Here is a 21,437-nt window from a genome sequence, read left to right as displayed (position 1 = left end):
CAGATGTAGGCAAAAAGATTAGTATTTTTAGGTTGAGCTAGTGTAAGCAGTGCAAAGCACTGCGTCCAGCGAAGCATCTTTTGTTACTCACTGCCTGGGAATGTGAGACAGGGGATGGGCGCGTGTCGGCGATTCTCCCATGTGAGTGCGCACGTTCACCCACACGCCGTGCACATCTCCTGTCCTACATTGCCAGGAAGTGGATAACACATACACACAGACACACACACTTGCGCAGGCACACACACACACAAACACACACATGCGCACACACACTCACAGACAGACACACACACACAGACAGACACACGCACACACAGACACACTCGCACACACACGGACACACGCACGCAAACGCACGTGCACACATCCCCCCGCCCCGACAGACACATGCACACACAGACACACACGCACACACACAGACACACGCGTGCACACACACGCGCGCACATCCCCCCCCCAATCACAGGGCTCTTTCCGCATGTCCCTCTCTCCCTCGGCAGCCAGTGGGTCAGTCTCGGCATGGGAGCTCCACAGTGCTATCCGCTGGTCTTCACCGGGGCCCCCTCCTGGGACCCGGGACTTCAGCTGCCACACATCGCTTTGGTGCCGGGGCTCTCTCTTCATAACAAATAGCACGCATGCGCAGGCAGCCCTCGCCCTCTCAGTCACAACCCGGTTGCTGAGCAGCTTTCTGTTTCGCTGTCTTCCGTGTTCGGTGGCAGCCTGTTCCTCCTGCCCAAGTCCCACACCGGACAAAAAGTGTGCATTCCTCATCTGCCAAGACTGCACCCTCTCTCCAATGCGGACAGATATCTGGGCTGCTGCATGCTTGTTTTGTTAAGTCTCTGTTCAATTTTTGTCAAGGGCTTCCCTGCCAGTCTTTCGTAGGTGTCTAAACCTAGCCATAAGCGTCTTGGGTCCCACCTTGATGCAACATTGCCAACGCATCCCGCTGTCCAAACACGGCCCAAAAACTCCTATTAAAATTACTGCATGAAATCAGGTTGATTACACATTACAGTGCCCGGTTACCCAACTTATCTAAGTACAATCCTGAATGAGAAATCTTACGCCACAATTCTCAGTGAGACTTCCGGAACTCTCTGCCTATCAGTGCTTTGTCAAGGACGTTTGATAAAAATATTACTACTTTTCTAAACGTCTTTCTCCATGAGATTAATAGAGCAGCTGCCTGGCAGGATGCCCGGCCAGCAATCTGGTGTCAGCACGTGGCCTATCATGCATCAAAAGAGGGGCGGCTCTAGGCTCATGGTGGCCCTGGGCTGGGAGCGTAGGTAGGGGGCCCCGGAAGAGGGGTTCCAGGCAGGGCGGAGCGCGAATGCCAGTGAAGCGGGAGGTCAGGGTGTTTGGAAGTGGAACAGAGCCGGAGGCCGCCAAATCCTTGCCAGGGGCCGCCACGCAAATATGTATCCATCCTCAGAAGATTATTATATTAAGGATATATATTGGTGTGGTCGCCCCTAGGGTTTGGTGGGCCTGTGCAGGTGCACAGCTTGCACATGCCTAAGGCCGCCCCTGATCAAAGGCGGGAGTCTGCCAAGTGCACAAGCCAGTAGCAGACAGGAACAGCCGGGACATCCCCCGCGTCACACAGCGCCCAAACAAGGAACAGGCACACCTGCTGCCAAAAACCTCAGACCAACCATATGCATGCACGTGCTAATTAAAATGTTTTATTTGTTACGTTTCAGAACTCTTCGGCTCTCCGATGGGCAGGAAACAGGGTGCATCCTTGTAAAACGTACGCCTACAGCCCATACACTGCTGACTAAGCAACTGCACATTCCAGGATAGTCTATAATCCGGATTCATGATGAGGAGCTGATGCAGAAAAACGTGTGCTTTGGAGACAATTTGTAGAGTGTTGGGTTCAGAGTAACTTCAGTTTTGTCGTGATGGAGTGAAATTTAGTATTCACAAGTACGGCATGGGGTACGGTCAAGTGTGAAAGTGTAAAAGGGATAATATTTTTCAGCGTAGGGGCTGGCATATATTTCACAGTCGGCGGATTATTGCACAGCTGCAAAAAACGGTTTGGCACCTGCAAAAACCAGGTTCCACCCATGACAGACGAGCTGCATTCTTCCGGGGTCTGAAATGGAAGCAAAAATTTCTGGACTCACAAAAAAGGGAAAAGCTGTGACAGCATGCACTCCTCATGAATACATTAGAGGTCGAGTTGCAGTAACATCCACTATTAATGAGATAAGTAATAGTACCACAAAGTGACAGTGGGGAAAGGAAGCACTCGGGCCTCTTCAGAACGCCACCTAGGTGGGCAGCTGTCCCTGCATTACACTACCATCTGTTTAAATTCAGATGAGGTCTTCTACAACCTGAAAGCCAGTAACTGGCAGCAAACCTCGACATGTCCACGCCCGACATTCTAGCAGCCCTTCCAGGCACTTACTTCTTAATGCAAGCCAATGCACCCCCGGGGAAAAGAGGAGGAGGGGTGGCCGCTGTCATTAAACAAGCATTTGCAATGCAATAGGTCTCGCTGTAACGCAAGTTTAAGCTATTGGCCTTGTAAATGACAATACCTTTTATTTATGTTTTTAAAACGAAAACAAAAATGAAAGGCATTGTTATTTGCAATGTCAATAGCTGAAACTTGCGTAACTGCGAGACCTATTGCATTGCAAATGCTTGTTTTAAGAGTTCTCAAAATGTTGTAGGGAGAGGACACCACTGTGTTGATTTGATTGCCTAAAAGTAACTGATCATCAATGATGACCCCCAGACTTTTGGCTTTCCTGGTGGGGACAGGAAGGGGTTCCATATCTGCAGGCCAGCAAGGGGCAGACCAGATATTGGGGTTATTGCAGAGTATAATCACCTCAGTCTTCCCAGCATTAAGCTTAAGACATGCTTGTTCATCCAGTCGTAGATATGTTTCATGCAGTTATGAATGCGGAGGCTGGTGTCGTACGCATTATTTGAAGCTGATAGCACAATCTGCGTGTCGTCTGCATACGATGTGAGAGAAAACCCAAAGGATTTAACCATAGGAGCCAGATCTGCAACATAAACAGTAAAAAGGTCAAGAGCCCTGCAGAACACCACAGGGCAGGTGGAAAGAGTTCGATGAGAAGGCATCAATGTTGATCACATTTTCCCTGTCTAACAGGAAGGAGGAAACTAGTTTCAAGGCGAGGTTTTTAATACCTTTTACCTCCAAACAGTGGATCAGAGTGGAATGATCCACCTGTGTCGAATGCAGCAGACAGGTCCAGCTAGATGAGAGCAGCTGATACCCCTCATCCAGGATGAACTCTAGTTCATCAGTAGGTTTGATCAGAGCAGTCTCTGTATATATCTGGTTTTGTTACTAGACATCTCCATACCATACGTCTGAAGTCAGACCCTATTTCCCCAAATTTAAGGCACTTCTGGTTAAATCATGTGGATCCTTTTGAAGGTAGCCTACATCACAATTATTTAATAAAAATGTATTAGTTTAAATCTGCAGTTTCTGGAAATTTTGGGAGCATTTCTTAATATTCTCATCCATTCTTTCTCACTAATCTGTTTAACTACATCAATTAATAATTTTTCCTTGAGATGTTTGAATGTATACTTCGTGTGATGTCCAAATGCATGGTAACAGTGTAATAACTTTAGGGGTGCTGTCGACTGTGCAAACCCCTTGTGCATCTGAGGTTGGGCACGCCTCACTCTCCAGAGTTTCGGCAGACCTGCTATATTAAATCCATAAAGAAGAAAGTGTCCCCCAAGAATGTCATTACAATGGTGCATCTCTCTAAAGGGCCCATATTATCCAATCATAGTTACCCGATGTTTCAAGTCACTTATCTATTAAGCTATAGATTGCTTCCAATGTCCCTGGATGAGGAAGGGTTAGCATGTACATCTTTGGGAATTCCAAAGCATGGGGCAGCTGTGTGCACTTTTGCTGACGTGAATCCCTTGCTCACTTTGCCACTGGATTCAAGCAAGCCGGGCTGAAGACGGCTGGAATGCCAGAAACCGGTCCTCGGAAGCTTGTTTCCGGTCCAGGGAAGGCATGGCTTGGCAGTTCGGGCTGGACTGTTCCCATGAGGCACAGGGTCAAACTGATTTGCATATAGCCATGTCTGAACTGGGGTGGCAGAGTGGGCTAAAGAACGGTGATGGATCAAACCCAGATCTTTTGACTGGGTGTGAGTGTTTGATTGGTTCAGATGCTCCGTCCATCACCACCCCCTTTTGTACCGCTTTTGGCCGCCATACGTGTGGCAGGGTATGCTCAGACGTGAGTCCCTTGCTCACTTTGCCACTGGATTCAAGCAAGCCGGGCTGAAGGCGGCTGGAATGCCAGAAACCGGTCCTCGGAAGCTTGTTTCCGGTCCAGGGAAGGCATGGCTTGGCAGTTCGGGCTGGACTGTTCCCATGAGGCACAGGGTCAGACTGATTTGCATATAGCCATGTCTGAACTGGGGTGGCAGAGTGGGCTAAAGAACGGTGATGGATCAAACCCAGATCTTTTGACTTGGTGTGAGTGTTTGATTGGTTCAGATGCTCCATCCATCACTACCCCCTTTTGTACCGCTTTTGGCCGCCATAAGTGTGGCAGGGTATGCTCAGACGTGAGTCCCTTGCTCACTTTGGCACTGGATTCAAACAAGCCGGGCTGAAGATGGCTGGAATGCCAGAAACCAGTCCTCGGAAGCTTGTTTCCGGTCCAGGGAAGGCATGGCTTGGCAGTTCGGGCTGGACTGTTCCCATGAGGCACAGGGTCAGACTGATTTGCATATAGCCATGTCTGAACTGGGGTGGCAGAGTGGGCAAAAGAACGGTGATGGATCAAACCCAGATCTTTTGACTGGGTGTGAGTGTTTGATTGGTTCAGATGCTTCGTCCATCACCACCCCCTTTTGTACCACTTTTGCTGAATTACTCTTCTACAGTAGTACTTAAAGGCGTCAACCAAGTATTGCCAGTTTCCCCCTTCTCTGGAGGTCTGAACAATATATGTATTAATATCTCCATCAAAGGCATGTCCAAGGCCTGACAGTCCCTCTGTTCAATATTCAAATATATACATCTGGTGCCTCACTGTATCTGAGCACCAGATAGTATAATTCATATTCTGGGGTTGCCGTCCCCTCTGTGACCAAGAGCCTCAATTTGGATAATGATAGTCTACGCAATATTCACTCTATTTCTTGAAACATTTACTTGGGAGATTTGATTGGTAGGATAGCGAACAGATAGAGCAGCCAAGGTAGTGGCACCATCGTTGCTAGTGTGATTCTTCCAACCACAGACAATGGTAACATCCACAAAAATGTCATACAGCTCCGCATTAGACTATATTTCTGATCTAACATTCCCTTCTAGGAGATCAGACTCAGATCCTTATATACTCCCAAGTATTTTACCATCACCTGTTGCCATTTGAATCTATTGAGATCCACATGTGTTATAGCTTCCTTTTCCGCATAGTGCGCAGTATAGACCTCTGACTTGCCCCAGTGGGCTGTCAACCCTTAGTTATCTATAAACTGTTCTAGCACATCCATTTCACCCAATGTATCACACTGAGCTTACCTCAAGAACAAAGCCACTGCATCTGCATATTAGGCAATTTGGTGGGTAATTCCAGACCTCAAAGATATCTGCCCTGTCTAACGGTACTTGCCAAAGGCTCAAGTGGTATGGTAGAAAAGGATACAATGCTCTACTGTGGTGAGCGCCCCACCCACCAAGTATGAACATGAGGTAATCCTTCCCGCTCGGACATGTGCAGTGCGCTTAGTATAAAGCAGTTGTGTCCTGTGTGTGAAGCCTATGCTTAGCCCCACGTTATCCATAACCTGATACAAATACTTCCAATGTAAGGATTCAAATGCTTTTTCAATATTTATAGTCAATATCATTGCATCTGAACAGTCAGTTGAGGGGGAAGTCAACACTCAGATCTGCCCGATGTTCATCGCTGTGTTCCGGTCAGGGATGAACCCACTTTTGTCAGGATGTATTAGCCCTTGAATCCTAGGAAGGAGTCAGGTTGCTAATACTCTGCTCACTTTCTTATAATCAGTAAGGAGCATTGACAAGGGCCTTTAGAGTCCTATTCCAAAGCACCTCTTCCCTCTTTTTGGAGGGAAACAATCAGCGCCCCGCAAGCTGTGGCGGGTGCTTCTGGCTCACCCTTGCATAGTTATACATCTTAGCTGGTTTAGGTGCCAGGATGTCTATACACTTTTTTGAAAAAACAAGGGGAACCCAGTGGGTAGCTATGGACCATGGGTAACAACTAAGTTTAAGTTTACGGAAAACAAAGGTCCTAAGCTTAAGTAAAATCATACAATAATATTATATAGACCACAATAGGCTACTATATATTTCTCTCCCTTGTCCAGCCGGACAGGGAATTTATTAATCAAATGACTTATTAAAGGTTAAGATACATTCGGCAACAAAACATTGCATTGCAGTAAGGCACAGTCCTGTACCGTACTGAGAAAGGATAGGAGAGAAGGTAGTAGAGGGGAAGTGTTTCAGGCAAAGAGGGTGAGCAATCAGGGCACTGTTTTAAATCAATATTATCAGTGTTTCCTGTAGTAACACATACAAAAATTAATGTACATTGGTTAAACGTATGTCTACTCAAAGGGGTCGACGTTTCGATCCTGTACTCAAGTTATAAAGGGATCATCTTCAGGACTTAAAGAGTTATTTTGCCTGGTTTGAAAAATAAATATGCCTGTTGGGAAGGAAACAGCGGAAAAGAAAAAGAAATAACAGAATTTACGTCAATTTCAGAGAAGGTAATGAGAAGTCAGCTTATCCGGTTTTTTACATTGTGTAAACAATCTTCGGAACCGCAGTGGTAAAGTTTTGCCAGCTGGCGTGGTCATTAAATAAAACAGTTAAAAAACATTTGGTGTTCGTGCACTGACGGTAATTAGGTGACTAACTGGCTCCTCCGTGATTGTGGCGAGGAGAACAGTGTGCACGTATACTGGGTTTGGGAGAGGATTGCCACTGGAGGTTATGGCGTGCAGCCATGGAGTGACACAATACAGCAAGGGTTACGGGCTTAAGGCGCATGGGGTGGCGTTGAGGCACGCGTTTTAGACTGGTGTGGGATATGCCAATGCGTATGGTCGATTGCATACCTCCGCCGGGGGTAGTGAGGCGTATCTGAGAAGTGCTGAGAGGGTATACTTCGCTTGGATCTTTCGGGCACAGGCTTGGAGACGTGGATGCTGTGGATGGAGTAGGGGTTAATATTCTTGTGCGGGGAAACTATTCTGACTGTAAGCTAAGAGAACCGGAACATACCAGTAGGCTTGGTAGAAGCCTTTTGGGGAGTCCGTGATGTGGTAATTCCAGGCTCGAGTGTCAGGACAGCCAGGCGCTGAGTGCCTGTTGGTGTGTCTGTTGGGTAATGGAGGCTGGCTCGAGTCTTAGACGCGCAGGGTTTGAACCGCAGATGCTGTAAGGGAGGGAATGGGGGTTAGTTACAGTTCGGGGACGTTGTGGGTGAATGGCTAAAAGGTGCGGACATACCGTTGGCTCAATTGAGGTTGAGACGCTATCGGGCTGTCTGTGGATTACTGATTAAGAGCTTCGTCGCGGGCTAGATGACCGACGTAGCACCGTGGTCGAGTAATTCAAAGATCCGCGAGGGAAAGGGTTGAACGGTGATTAGATTGGAACAAGAAGGGGGCGAGCGTCTGGCAAACCCTAGAGCTGGGGACTTACCGGGGAGTAGAGCGATGTCTGGATACGGACAGGCCGTTGCGCTTGTCCGATTGCGCGCTTGACTGGGAATGGCAGACATCTTAGTAATGAGCCAGAGGGTCACGTGATAAGGCACGCCATAACCTTCAGTGGCAATCCTGTCCCAAACCCAGTATACGTGCACACTGTTCTCCTCGCCACAATCACGGAGGAGCCAGTTAGTCACCTAATTACCGTCAGTGCACGAACACCAAATGTTTTTTAACTGCTTTTATTTAATGACCACGCCAGCTGGCAACACTTTACCACTGCGGCTCTGAAGATTGTTTATACAATGTAAAAAACGGATAAGCTGACTTCTCATTACCTTCTCTGAAATTGACGTACATTCTTGTTATTTCTTTTTCCTTTCCCCTGTTTCCTTCCCAATAGGTGTATTTATTTTTCAAACCAGGCAAAATAACTCCTTAAGTCCTGAAGATGATCCCTTTATAACTTGAGCACGGGATCGAAACGTCGACTCCTTTGAGTAGACATACGTTTAACCAATGTACATTAATGTGTGTATGTGTTACTCCAGGAAACACTGATAATATTGATTTAAAACAGTGCCCTGATTGCTCACCCTCTTTGCCTGAAACACTTTTCCCTCTACTACCTTCTCTCCTATACTTTCTCAGTACGGTACAGGACTGTGCCTTACTGAAATGAAATGTTTTGTTGCCGAATGTATCTTAACCTTTAATAAGTCACTTGATTAATACATTCCCTGTCCCGCTGGACAAGGGAGAGAAATATATAGTAGCCTATTGTGGTCTATATAATATTATTGTATGATTTTACTTAAGCTTAGGACCTTTGTTTTCCTTAAACCTAGGATGTCTATACACATCGCATAAGATTCCATGTGTAGACCATCGTAGGCCGGTCCTTTGTCGCTTGTCATGTCTCTGACCTTCTGCTCAGTAATGTCAGACCCCAGTCTCTTGGCTTCATCTGGGGGTATCACACATAGCCTTGGGACTTGAACAAATGCCTGTACCACTGGCGTGTGGCAGTCATTGGAGAGGTGTATGATATCTTAGGTGTATGATGATTCATAATACTCAGTAAACGCCCTGTTAATATTTTCCTGACAATGCATTAGCCTGCCTGTTATGTCTCAGATTCCCAGTATAGAAAACCTTCTTTTGTCAGGGTCTTCTAGCCATGCAAGTAGCCTTCCGTTTGTGTTTCTCTGGTTCTGAGCTTTAGCTAGGTATGCCTACTAGTTCTAGCCTCTTCACGAGATTAGAATCCAACCCGGAAAGTAGTAAAGGGCTGTCGGAGTAACATTACCCTCCTACAGTCTTGGTATCCCTGTTATGAAAGCCCATGCAATCTGTCCACTTTTGTCCTCCAGCCCAAATCCTTCATTCTGTGTAACATTCAGGATCCAGAACTATTTGATCATTTCTGGGGCAGTGGCATGCAGGCACTCCCTGGCTCTTCTGTTTGAATGGTCTCTAAACACAGGAAATAATGAAAAAGGTAGATTGTCGATTGTGGCTTTTCAGTATAACTTTCTATCTAGGACTGTTGCACACTGCCACTTTTGCTCTGTCCCATAATTGCAAGGAGAATCCCCTAACTAGCCTACCCAGCTTGGTAGTACCCAAAATCACGTCACTGCCACCTGTTGGACCAACCTGGGCCTCTCAGGCAGGGCACTCATTCATCTGCATCAAGCTCACGTGTGGTCCAGCACTGCATTCAGACAGTCACCATTCTCTTTGTAAGGGGGAGCTTCATTGCCTGTTGTCTGGATCTTTTAATGAGAGGTAAAGAGCTGATCTTAAGAAACGTAACAAGGTAAATCTGTTCTTAGCGCTGCTTTACCTCTGCATTGTGGTTGTGATTTATTTTCCTTGTATATAGCTTTTTACAAAATCAAAGAGAATCTATCTGGCAGGACTCTAAGAGAAGCTGCTACTCCACTCACATAAGATTCCCAAAGGATTGTTAGCATCTTACATAATCGTCTGCACCTGCCAAGATAGGCGAGGAATGAGGACACTCAGCGAATCAGAGCAGTCGTGATCAAACTTTATTGCAGTCCAATGGACAATCAACAGTTCTCAGCCTCACCATGGCCATGCGTACTGTCTCCAAAGTCCATCACTCAGACCTCTGCTGTTCACTGTATGTGTTGCTGGGCTAGCCTTCTCCTCAACATCCAGGAGAGCAAGGAGTAGACTGGGAGAATGGATGAGTGCATGGTGTGTACTGTGTAAGGGTCTTCACAGGGTATGAGTATCCGTGTTCTGGCCAGTATTCCGTCCAGAAGCTTCTACATTCTCTTTTTCTTTTTTATTCTTTTTATTGATGTGACAGGAAACATAACAAGTTATACATGTTTCAATACCCGTTGTCATTATTTGTACAATTTCAAGTCCCTGGGTATATCCGTTTTCCCAGCCAGAACCTCTGCACTCTGTAGTTTGCCTATTTCTATTACGGGGAGTCTATCATCTGGTTTACTCTCCTCTGCATCTCTTCTCTCAGGCTCTCACACAAATTTCGACGGTATGCATTCCACATGTTCCAGATCTGCTCCCATTTCTTAGGGCACGGCCTACTTATATACAGTCAGTGGCGTAACAAATGTTTAAGGGGCCCCCCTGCAATGTACACGGAGAGGCCCCTGCTCCGGATTTTATCCAGAGCACTCAGACCAGAGTACTGTGCTGAGGGGCCCCTGTGCAGCTGGGGGGCCCCCCTGTAAGACAGGGGATACGGGGGCCTGTGTTAAGCCCCTGTATACCGTTTTTAGGTCTCGACCTCTACCAATGCGCTTGCGCATTGCAGATGTCAAGACTATTGAGTGGAAACCAGAAAAGCTAATCCAGTCGGATTGCGCTGAGTGCATGTGTGTCCTTGCACGCGCTTTCCATTTGCTTCCCGAGCCGCCTGCCTGCTTCACACTTCAAAGGAATGCGCCCCCGCCTACACAATGCCGATAACCAGCGCTTCCCTCTCATTCGCTCACTCCCCTTCTCCCCCGCCCCCACCCCATCCGACTTGTTTTTTTTATTGCCGCGCGGCGTCACATTTACAGCCGCGCGGCGCCAATGCTTGTTGAAATTGCATTCACTTATACAGAAAACAACCTGTTGTTTTTAAGTCCTGACAGTACATAGTTATGTCTGTGATACAATTTGATCATTGTAAAACGGAATTCCTTCTTCAAAGCACCTCAGCGAATCAGCACTGAACTCATTCATTCACTTCATGAGTTACAGGAAACGACTACTGTAGTTTAAGTGCAACTTGTGAGTTTTCTGTATCCTCCTTTTTTCCGCAACTCAACACTGACATCCAAACCCTCTGCCTCTTAATTATATGTGGGTGACCCGTAGCTGCGTGGTTCACTTAGCTACACTCTCGTTGACGTTCTTGTTTACCAGGAGGTTGCAATTACACGAGACTCTACCATCCGATATTTGTTGAAAACAAACACCAGGTATCCGGTTGGTTGCCTGGACCGGGCATGGCTTCCTTCACAGGCACAGACTGCGCACGTGTCCAGACGGCCATGTTGAACATGGAATACTCCACTTTCTGCGGGCGGAACCATTCTTTTCTGATATCTGTTCTCAATAAAAGCGTTTTATTCTTGATTCAAATGCTTCTTATGTAGGGCACTTGTTAAGCTGTGGATAGCTGGTGAATATTTCATATTGAGACCCCGGTATCCTCGCACTTACACCTTCATAACTATGACGTTTGTATTATTGGTCCCAGTTCTAAATATCTTTTGCTGAATGGACACTGTACCTTAAAGTAGGTGTCTGTGGCCTTTGTAAAATTTCTGGCATAATTTTGTCTGAACAAATGTTCTGTGCATTGAGACATAATGTTCGATGGGAGTGAACCCACCTAGATGCAAAGTGTATGCAGACTTATTTTTCCCTTTTTTTCTGCCCTTATGCCCTCTGTTAGACTCATTTTTTGTGTCTTTGTGCCCTCTGTTAGACTCGTTTTATTGCCCTTCTGCCCTCTGTTTGACTCATTTTTCCCTTGTTTTTCTGCCCTTCTGCCCTCTGTGCTACCCCAGCATCCCTCAGCACCACCATATTATCATTCGGCACCACCACATTATCACTCAGCACCACCACATTATCACTCAGCACCACCACATTATCACTCAGCACCACAACAGCACCACTCAGCACCACCACATTATCACTCAGCACCACCACATTATCACTCAGCTCCACCACAGCACCACCACCAGAGCACCACTCAGCACCCCCACAACATCACTCAGCAGCACCACCACAGCACCACTCAGCACCACCACATTATCACTCAGCACCACCACATTATCACTCGCACCACCACAGCACCACTCTGCACCACCACAGCATCATTCAGCAGCACCGCTCAGCACCACCACAGCACCACTCAGCACCACCACATTATCACTCAGCACCACCACAGCGCCACTCAGCACCACCACAGCACCAACACAGCACCACAACTCAGCACCACCACAGAACCACTCAGCACCACCACAGCATCACTCAGCGCCACCGCAGCACCACTCAACACCACCACAGCATCACTCAGCACCACCACAGCACCACCACAGCACAGCACCACCCAGCACCACCAAAGCACCACTCAGCACCACCACAGCATCACTCAGCACCACCACAGCACCACTCAGCACCACCACAGCATCACTCTGCGCCACTCCAGCATCACTCAGCACCACCACATTATCACTCGGCACCACCACATTATCACTCCGCACCACTCAGCACCACCACAGCACCACTCAGTACCACCACAGCACCACTCAGCACCAATACAGCACCACTCAGCACCACCACAGCACCACTCAGCACCACCACAGCACCACTCAGCACCACCACGGCATCACTCAGCGCCATCCCAGCATCACTCGGCACCACCACAGCACCACTCAGCACCACCACAGCACCACTCAGCACCACCACAGCATCACTCAGCACCACCACAGCACCACTCAGCACCACCATAGCATCACTCAGCCCAACCCCAGGTTATAGGTGTCAAATTGGCAAAAGTTATAACTATTGGCATTGTAAATGACAAAGCTATTAATTTAGCTATTTTCAAAACCAACACATAAATAAAAAAAATGTAATTTACAAGACCAATAGCTCAAACGTTCCTAATGCGAGACTTATTGCATTGCAAATGCTTGTTTCTACAATCATACACCAATCAAGGTCCCTCTCCCACTCCCTCATGCACGGCACTTCCGGGGGCATTGCAAATGCTTGTTTCTACAATCATACACCAATCAAGGTCCCTCTCCCACTCCCTCATGCACGGCACTTCCGGGGGCCCCCGGTGCCGAGCAATATTCAGTATGCATTGCAAATGCTTGTTTCTACAATCATACACCAATCAAGGTCCCTCTCCCACTCCCTCATGCACGTCACTTCCGGGGGCCCCCGGTGCCGAGCAATATTCAGTTTTGCAATTATGAGCCCCAATGTTACCCAGATCCACCTTTTATCAGTAAGATCTGTGGGTTTCCATATATTGAGGAGACACCAGCTTGGAGTGGGGGTCAGTTTTATCTCTTTGACTTCGGACATCTTTCGTATGATGGATTCCCAGTATTGTTGTAGTCTGGGGCATTCCCAAATCGTGTGATAATATGTTCCCTCCAGGCCACAGGAGGCATCCTCCATTTTGCCCATTCTAACCAGGCGGCTACACGACTAATATATTCTGTGAAGCATCTTCAATTGTTCCAATCAGAACTTGTTCGAGATGGCCACTTCTTTCGGGGATGACAGAGCGTCTTGCCAGTCCTCCTCAACAATTTCCCCTATGTCGACCTGCCATCTTTCCCTAAGTTTGGTGAGGGGGTCTGCGAAGTTATTTATCAGCTTCTAATAAATTAGGAATATTGCTTTCCTATTCATATGATCTATTAGGATTCTGTCTTCCAACCGAGAGGACTCCAGGAGTGTTGCGCCCTTGGGGATCACCCCTGCAGTGTGTGTTTAATTTGCAGGTAACAAAATGTTTCAATATTAGATAATTTGTATTCCTGTTGGAGTATTTCGAATGTTTGCATGTCGCCCCCTCACCCACAAATCTGCCACCCAGGATATCCCGATGAGATCCCATTTACCGTATCCATGATGTTTGCCAATGTGCCCGAGTAGTTCTGCATCCCATAGTGGGCTGTGTTGCGTGATCCTATTTTCCCACCCCATCTGTTTCTGGACCATATGCCAAAGTTGGACCGTGATTTTAGTTGGCCCTGTAAGAGCCTGGTGACTGGATGAGGTGTAAAGCGCTCTCATGTACCCCCTCCTCCCCAGAACATATCTTTCCATACGATACGCTAGATCTTCCGGCGATTGATACATGTATTGGTTAATGTCCACCAGTTGGGACGCCCAACAATATTTTCGTATATCGGGCAATGCGATTCCCCCATCGTACCATCCGGAACGAAATTTTGGTGAGCAATTCTCGACAGCTTTTCTTCTCAAAATAACTTTCTTTGTTCACTTTCTATTGCGGTAAAATATTTGGGGGGTACCGCATATGGTGTACTCTGTAAGATGTACAGAAAGCGGGGAAGTGCCATCATTTTGAAGAGAGCTATCCTTCCGAGCAAAGAGGGAAGCAGCATCTTCCAGTGATTTATATCTTCCTGCAGGCACCGCAGGGCAGGCAGAAAGTTGCGGTACAGAAGAGGTTTGGGTCTGTCCTTATGACCATTCCTAAGTAGTGGAAGCCTTCCAATACTACCTCTGCCTCACATTCTGTCGGAATTGCTGGGGATTTGCCATGTTTCACATAGACGGTGGATTTGGACAAGTTTATGGTGTAGCCTGAATACCTCCCAAAGTTGGTAAATATATTCAACACCCTGCAAATTGAGTGTTTAGGGGATGCCAAGTACAGAAGGATGTCATCAGCATATAGGAACATTCTATCTTCCTATTCATCAGTAAAACACAATCCCTTGATCAATGGGTCCCTTCGGACCCAACAAGCCAAGGGTTCCAACATTAGTGCGAAAATCAGGGGCGACAATGTGCACCCTTGCCTTGTTCCTCTCTTCAATGGTAATCTCTGAGATGTTGTATTATTGACCACCACTTGTTCAATAGGATCAGTGTAAAGCAGCTTGATCCATGCCCTGAACTTAGGACCAAACCCCATTTTCTCCAATACTGAGAACATGTATGACCATTGTACGGTGTTGAAGGCCATCCGAGCATCGAGAGACATGACTACTGCATCCTCCTGTATTGTCGCCACCCTTCCCAACACTCTGTTAAGTCTACGGAGGTTGAGCGCTGTATTCCTCCCTGGCATGAAGCCAGATTAGTCCAAGTGTACCAGTCGCGGGATGACTTGGTAAGATGATCGGCAAGTACCTTGGCAAGGATTTTTTCTTCTGGATTGGCGCGATAGATCGGTAGGACGTACATTTGTCTTTCAGTGTTCCCTCCTTGTGGATCACTACTATGGAGGCGTGGTGCTGATCTTCAGACAACGCCCCTAGCTCCCAACTTTCATTGTACATGTTTTTTAAATGGGTGGTCACCATGGTTGACACGATTTCATACAGCTCAATTGGGAGGCCGTTGGGCCCTGATGCTTTCCCCGATGGGACGTTTTGAATCGCTTGTGCTATCTCTTTCTCCATTATGTCTTCTTCTGTTAGAGTCAGGGCCTCTGCATCCAGAGCCAGAATGGGCATGTCCTCAAGCAATTCTCTCGCCTCTTCTGCTGTTGATTTCTCGGAGGGCGAATATGCCTCAGTGTGATAGGTTGCAAATTTGTCCGCAATCTTTTGGGGCTCCCCAAGCTGCTCACCATCTCCTGAGCTTATTGTGGCGACTATTCTACTAGCTTGTTCCCACCGGTCCAACCAGTCAAGCAGTTTCCCTGTCTTGTCTCCTAGTTCATATATTTTGTGTCTGGTTGCCATATGCTGGATCCTACCTGCATCTGTTGCCAGTTCGCGATACTCTTTTGTTTTGATAGCAAAAATATGTCTAGTCTCCTCTGCATTGTTATCTGTTAGAGCACCTTCAATTTCCCAGATTTCGCCCTCAATTTCTTCCATCACTACGTTTTTTCTCTTTCCTGTGTCCTACAATTGAGGAGATAGCCTGTCCCCGTATCACAGGTTTGTATGCCTCTCATAGTGTTAGCGTGGATTGGGCTGACCCAATGTTTTCTTTGACATAGTTTTTCATCGCTAATAGTAAATTCTTCTTGATGTTTGGGTTTTTGAGCCAACAATCTTTGTCTTTTCCCCCTAGTTGGGGTCCCTTTTCAGAATAAATTGCCCACAGCGGTGAATTGTCCGATATTCACCTTGCCATGTGTCGTGTCTCTTTGAACTTCCCCATTAAATCTGGCAATGTGATTATATAATCTATTCTTGAGAGGCTGTTGTGGGCTCCCGAGTAAAAAGTATATTGTTGTGCTGTGGGGTTATAAGTATGCCACACTTCTCCCAAATCCATTGCGTTGAGGAATTCTAACAATTTAGAGTTAGTTTGTTGTGTGGATCGCTGTGGGTATCTATCTAAATTTACAGAGATCACAGAATTAAAATTTCCTCCGATCAGGAGTTCTCCTACCTGCAACTCCAACAGTAAATCACCTATATCTTGGAATGTTTGTATGTCCAGTTCTGGGGGAACATAGAGTGAGACAACGTTTACCACCCTCCCTCTCCAGGACTCCGACACTACCACGTTTCGTCCCAAGGTGTCAGCCAAGGTTCGAATCACCTCTAAGGGAAAGTCCTTTTTCGGTGATATCTCTACCCCTCTTGAGCCAGCTGTGAATCCCGCATGGGCGATCAATTTAAAGCCCCATCTGTCTAGGGCTTTACAGGTATTTCTGACAAGATGTGTCTCTTGGAGTAGACCTATGTCGGGGTGGTGTTTTATGTACTGGAGTACCATTCCTCTCTTGACTCAGTCCCCTGTCCATTTACGTTCCAGGAGAGAAGTCTCATTCCCGGGCATGTGCCCGTATCATCATCCTTTACTATGGTTTTGCCTTTCGTTATGCCTATAGCCATTTGGATGTGCATGCCTCCCCCTCAAGGGATAATTCCGGTCTTCCCTGTCTCTATGTCAGCACAACATTTTTCATTCTTCCTGTCAAACAACTGAACTCCTTGTCCCTTAACCCATTATCTCTGAAGTCCCCATACCCACTCTTCCCCTCCCTTCCCTTTGCAATCTTAAATTTGAGAAATAAACAAACAGATACCCACCTCCCGGCCTAGTACTGCCCGATCCCCCAACTATGCAGAGTGCCTGTCGCCCTAACCCATTCTGTATCATCTCAGGGGGACTACAGGGCTTTGCCCTTCCTCCACCCGTTACCCCATCTGTTTATGTTTATGGGATTTGTAAAGCGCGTGACTACCCTTGGGCATCTCAGCGCTGAGTGATTTAGAGGTAAAAGGCAGTGTACACTTAGTCTTGTGGGAAGAGCCATGTCTTAAGTCTTTTCCTAAAGGATGCTTCATTTTCAGTGAATTGAAGCTCTGGGTCTAGGCTGTTCCAGAGCGTAGGTATCAGATGAATGAAAGATCTTCAACCCCATCTGGCTCTTTTGACTGTGGTCGCTTTCATCAGGAATTTTGAACTCGAGCTAAGATGTCGGTGGGGCGAATAGTGGGCGACCAGCTTTTGGATAAGGGCAGGGACTCTCCCACACATGGTTCGATGGGCCAGACTTAAGGACTTGAATTTGTTTCTGGCTTGAATCGGGAGCCAATGCAGTTCCCTCAATCCTGGTTTGACTGATTGACGTCTGAGTATCTTCAGTAGCAGTCAGGCAGCTGCATTCTGAACAATTTGTAGTCTGTTTGTTACATATTTGGGGGAACCAAGAAAGAAAGAGTTGCCGTAATCCATCCTCGATATCACTAATGCCTGGACTACAGTCCTCCTTGCGTCCTCTGGGAGTAGGGATATGATTTTCCTAATCAGGCGTAGCATCCCAAAACAGGTACCAGATAGTTTTTTGGCTGTACCTCCATTGTTAAATTCTGGTCCAGCCACATGCCTAGGTTTTTTATGGCTGCTTTGGGGGAGGGAGATGACCCCCAACTTGTTGGCCAGAGGATCTCTATTCGAGGATTGAAGTTGTTTCCCAGAATCATCAGTTCTGTCTTATCCCCATTCAACTTGAGTCTGCAGTCCGACATCCATTATCCAATTTTTTCAAGGCAAGGAACAAGTTGCCGGTGGTCTGAATTGAGAGCATCTGAAATTGAGAACACTAGTTGCGTGTCATCCGCTTATGACACGATGGAGATACCGAATTCCTGGATTATATGGGCCAAAGGACTAAGAGAGATATTGAAAAGAGTTCGACTCAGGGAGGATCCCTGAGGGACTCCCCAAAGTGCTAAAAGAGAGCCTGACTTAAAGCCGGCCTCCGCACATTGAAAGGTCCTGTCACTCAAGAATGACGCATCTCATTGCTGCACTGTTCCACCGATTCCAACATTTTGCACAAAGTTTTTCTCAGAAACCTGCATCCAGCACTGACGAATGTTGGGGTTTACGAATATAAAGGCTGCATAGTCTGGATTCCACCTCATGCCCCTTTCTCGCTCCACCATACACTTCATGCCTGTTTACTTTAAATTTAATCTTGAAAGTCCTGATTTCTTCCTTTGTCACTATTTTCCATCTTTGTTTACCTCTTCTTTTCCTATTTTTGTGTTTTTCTTTCTCTTGCTGTGGTACAAAGTCTGATGAGGCAAAGTAAGAGCTGATCCACAGAAATGAGTGCTGGTGGGCCCCATCTGCAACCATCGGCTCAAATTGAGCCATGGGCATTGCTAAGGCACTGCAACATAAGATGGAAGCACTGGATTCTCCCCAGTGACTTCATTATGATATCTCTCACCTACAGAGGGATCCATGAGGGCCATTTAAGAGCTAAGTGGGCCTTGGTCTTGCCACATAACAGCCACCTTATTCCTCTCTATTTTATCCCCATTTTCCAGAGTTCTGTCACCTCCCTTTCAATAAGCAGTCACTTATGGAGGTTCTCTAACTGGTAGGGACACTGTCCAGCCAAGATGGGCATCGCCCTTTGAATTTGTAAGAATGGGCAGGTCCCAATTCTGAAAGAATAAGGTATCTCTTGTTGATTTCTCATAGCTACTAATGACTAAGCCTGGGCGAAGTTCGCCGAGTTCCAAAAAACTGTGCCATTCTACGTCGAGCTCCGCAAGCGTTGGAGTTTCTTTAGATAAATGCCATTCAGTGTCTAATGCTTGTCTGCACTGGGCACTCATCACAAACGGCACCATGCACAGTGCAAGTGGGCGGGGCTTCCTTTTTGCCGCCAAGGTAGATTTTTACGCTAGCAGCAGCTTTCTCAATGCGTACGGACGGTTTCTCAACGAAAGCGGTTGGGAGTATAAGTGCCCGCACACAATGAGAAATCTGACTGCCCGCGTTGAGAAATCTCACTAGGAGGTTGATTTTCCACGCTCGTGCTCGCCAACTTAATGTTGACGATCGCAAACGAGGAAAACTCTTGCCAGGAGGTGGATTTTCCTCGCTCGCCAACTTGACGTTGATGAGCACGAGCAAGGGAGAAAACTCCCCTCCCCAAGCTTTTCAGAACTCCGCGAGCTCCGTGTAACGCAAACTGCGGAAAGCTCCGCAAACTCCGCAAGCAGAGCGGGGTTCACCGCCCAGGCTTACTAATGACTCTTCTCATTTGCCCTTGTTTGCAGTCCCAGCCATTAGATTATGTTTAGAGTTTGACGGCATATGGGCGAGCTTCCTGCTGTGTACAAAAAGGAAAAGAAAGTACAAAACTAAATAATATGCTGATTCTTTCCTTTATCCATCTGGACATGAGTGCTAATAACCTCTCTGCTACCGAAGTACTATGCTACCCTACGCCTGGTTTTTCCAAACTTGTAAGCTGTTGTGTAGACATTATTTAACCATGCACTGTGAAAATGTGATAAGGGTCTTATCTGACGTATTACAAGTGTCATAGGCTATCATGCACTTGTAATATGGTGAACACGATATCCTCCATGTTTGTGAAAGAGTATGCTGTCCACCGAACTTGAAATATGGCTTTAAGTTTTGTGTTCTTATGTTATCAGCATTTGAAGTGTGCAGTGAACTTGGCTTTAATCAGGGCCATTACACGTGGTTGCAAAGAGAGTCTAAACTTTTTCTTGTATCATAATGTTTCCTCCTTTCCCCCTACCTCAACTTGTCCATCCCCTACTGCTCCCTGCCCCTATCCATCCTCCATCACTTACTCCTTTACATTGCATTGTCTTTGTTTCCTCTAACTCTCACTCTTTTCCCTGCAGTGCTCCAGAAAACCTTTGGATGGTTCCTTGGATGAGGAGAAGCAGAAGGAAATGTCCCAACGATACTTGTCACTCATGTGCCAATTGCAGAAGCTAGGGTACCACCGGGATGTGCACCCCATCTTGAGCGAGTTTCTCATAAACGCCTATGGCATCCTCAAGCAAAGGGATCTGCGGGGAAACCCTATTTACAGCAACCAAGTTTCCCTCCGCAAGATGGTCATCAACATCATGCCCGCCAAATTCCTGCGAGATACCTTGCTTCTGCTGAACTGTCTGTGTGAGATGTCCAGTGATGATGGAAAGCCACTCTTTGCCTGGTGACACCCTGCCCTCTCAACACCTCCATCTGCCACCACATCTGATGCTGCCATCAAATGGCAGAGTCCAAGTAACTGATTGCATAAACTACATGTCACAAAATGTTACATTTTCTATGATAAAGGAGTTACTTTGATAAATGTTCATGTGTGATATGTGACTGGAGGTCTGTCTGAGCATTTTATGACCTAAGTTAAAAATTTCTTTTAGAGCCAGCCAGCCCGTGTTAGTGCTACCCCACTTGGAAGTAAACACATTCCAAAGTCCTAGTCCCACCAACCCAGGTTCCGCAGTCATCCTTTACAAAGGCAGCGTGCTTTGCGATATACACTATTGCGTAAATAGTACACGTGATGCGGTACCAGCTCAATCCAGATAAGAGAAATAACAATGATGCAACAGAAAATGTGCCTTTGCCCGAAGTATGACCATAAATGTTGCAGACTTACATTTCTGCTAGCTGGGAATAGGTTCCCTGTTCCTTTGTCTTGTGCTACTCTGCTTGGACCTGCCGAACTAAGGAGGACCCAAAATCTCTTGCGGGGAATGAGATTTTAATATCTTTTTATGATCAATTTAATAACTTATCTCATTCATCAATTTTGGATCGCTTGTTTTCTGTCATTGAGTAAAAGACAAACCCCGCATAGGTTAGATAAACCCCATAAACTGACGCAACTCTGAAGAACCACTTACAACTGATAAAGTTTAAAAGATTTAATATAAAATTAAGAAAAGTTGCATATACAATCCTCTCAGGATAAGGTTCATCAAATATACAGGAACTAGAAGGAACATATATTCCCTAAAGAACCTCAGTCTACAAACGAATACAATTAAAGTCAGCTCGAGAATCAACAAATTAAAAAGCATAGATATGATGTGGTTCCGTTGCGTCATCTAAAGAAAGAGAAAAATAATCAAGTTAATCTGTCCCTACTCTATACTAAGTGACATCCCTACTTCGCAAGTTCCTAACCTAAAAAGGTGTCAGCAA

General features: G+C 46.5%; 1 protein-coding gene across 1 annotated transcript in view; it reads left to right on the top strand.

Annotated features, from left to right (window-relative positions):
• The window catches only part of SPATC1L (spermatogenesis and centriole associated 1 like), a 168,964-nt gene extending 148,368 nt beyond the window's left edge, over positions 1-20,596 (top strand). Inside the window, exon 4 of the mRNA XM_086958709.1 lies at positions 20,120-20,596. Coding sequence (XP_086814835.1) covers positions 20,120-20,443 — 324 coding nt within the window. The 3' untranslated portion in view covers positions 20,444-20,596. The remainder of the gene's footprint in view (positions 1-20,119) is intronic.
• The last annotated feature ends 841 nt before the right edge of the window (positions 20,597-21,437 follow it).

The sequence above is a fragment of the Lissotriton vulgaris genome, chromosome 2_1, assembly GCF_964263255.1.
Source record: "Lissotriton vulgaris chromosome 2_1, aLisVul1.2, whole genome shotgun sequence".
NCBI lineage: Eukaryota > Metazoa > Chordata > Amphibia > Caudata > Salamandridae > Lissotriton > Lissotriton vulgaris.
Note: the sequence above shows the minus strand (reverse complement) of the source record. Positions and strands in the feature narration are given on the sequence as shown.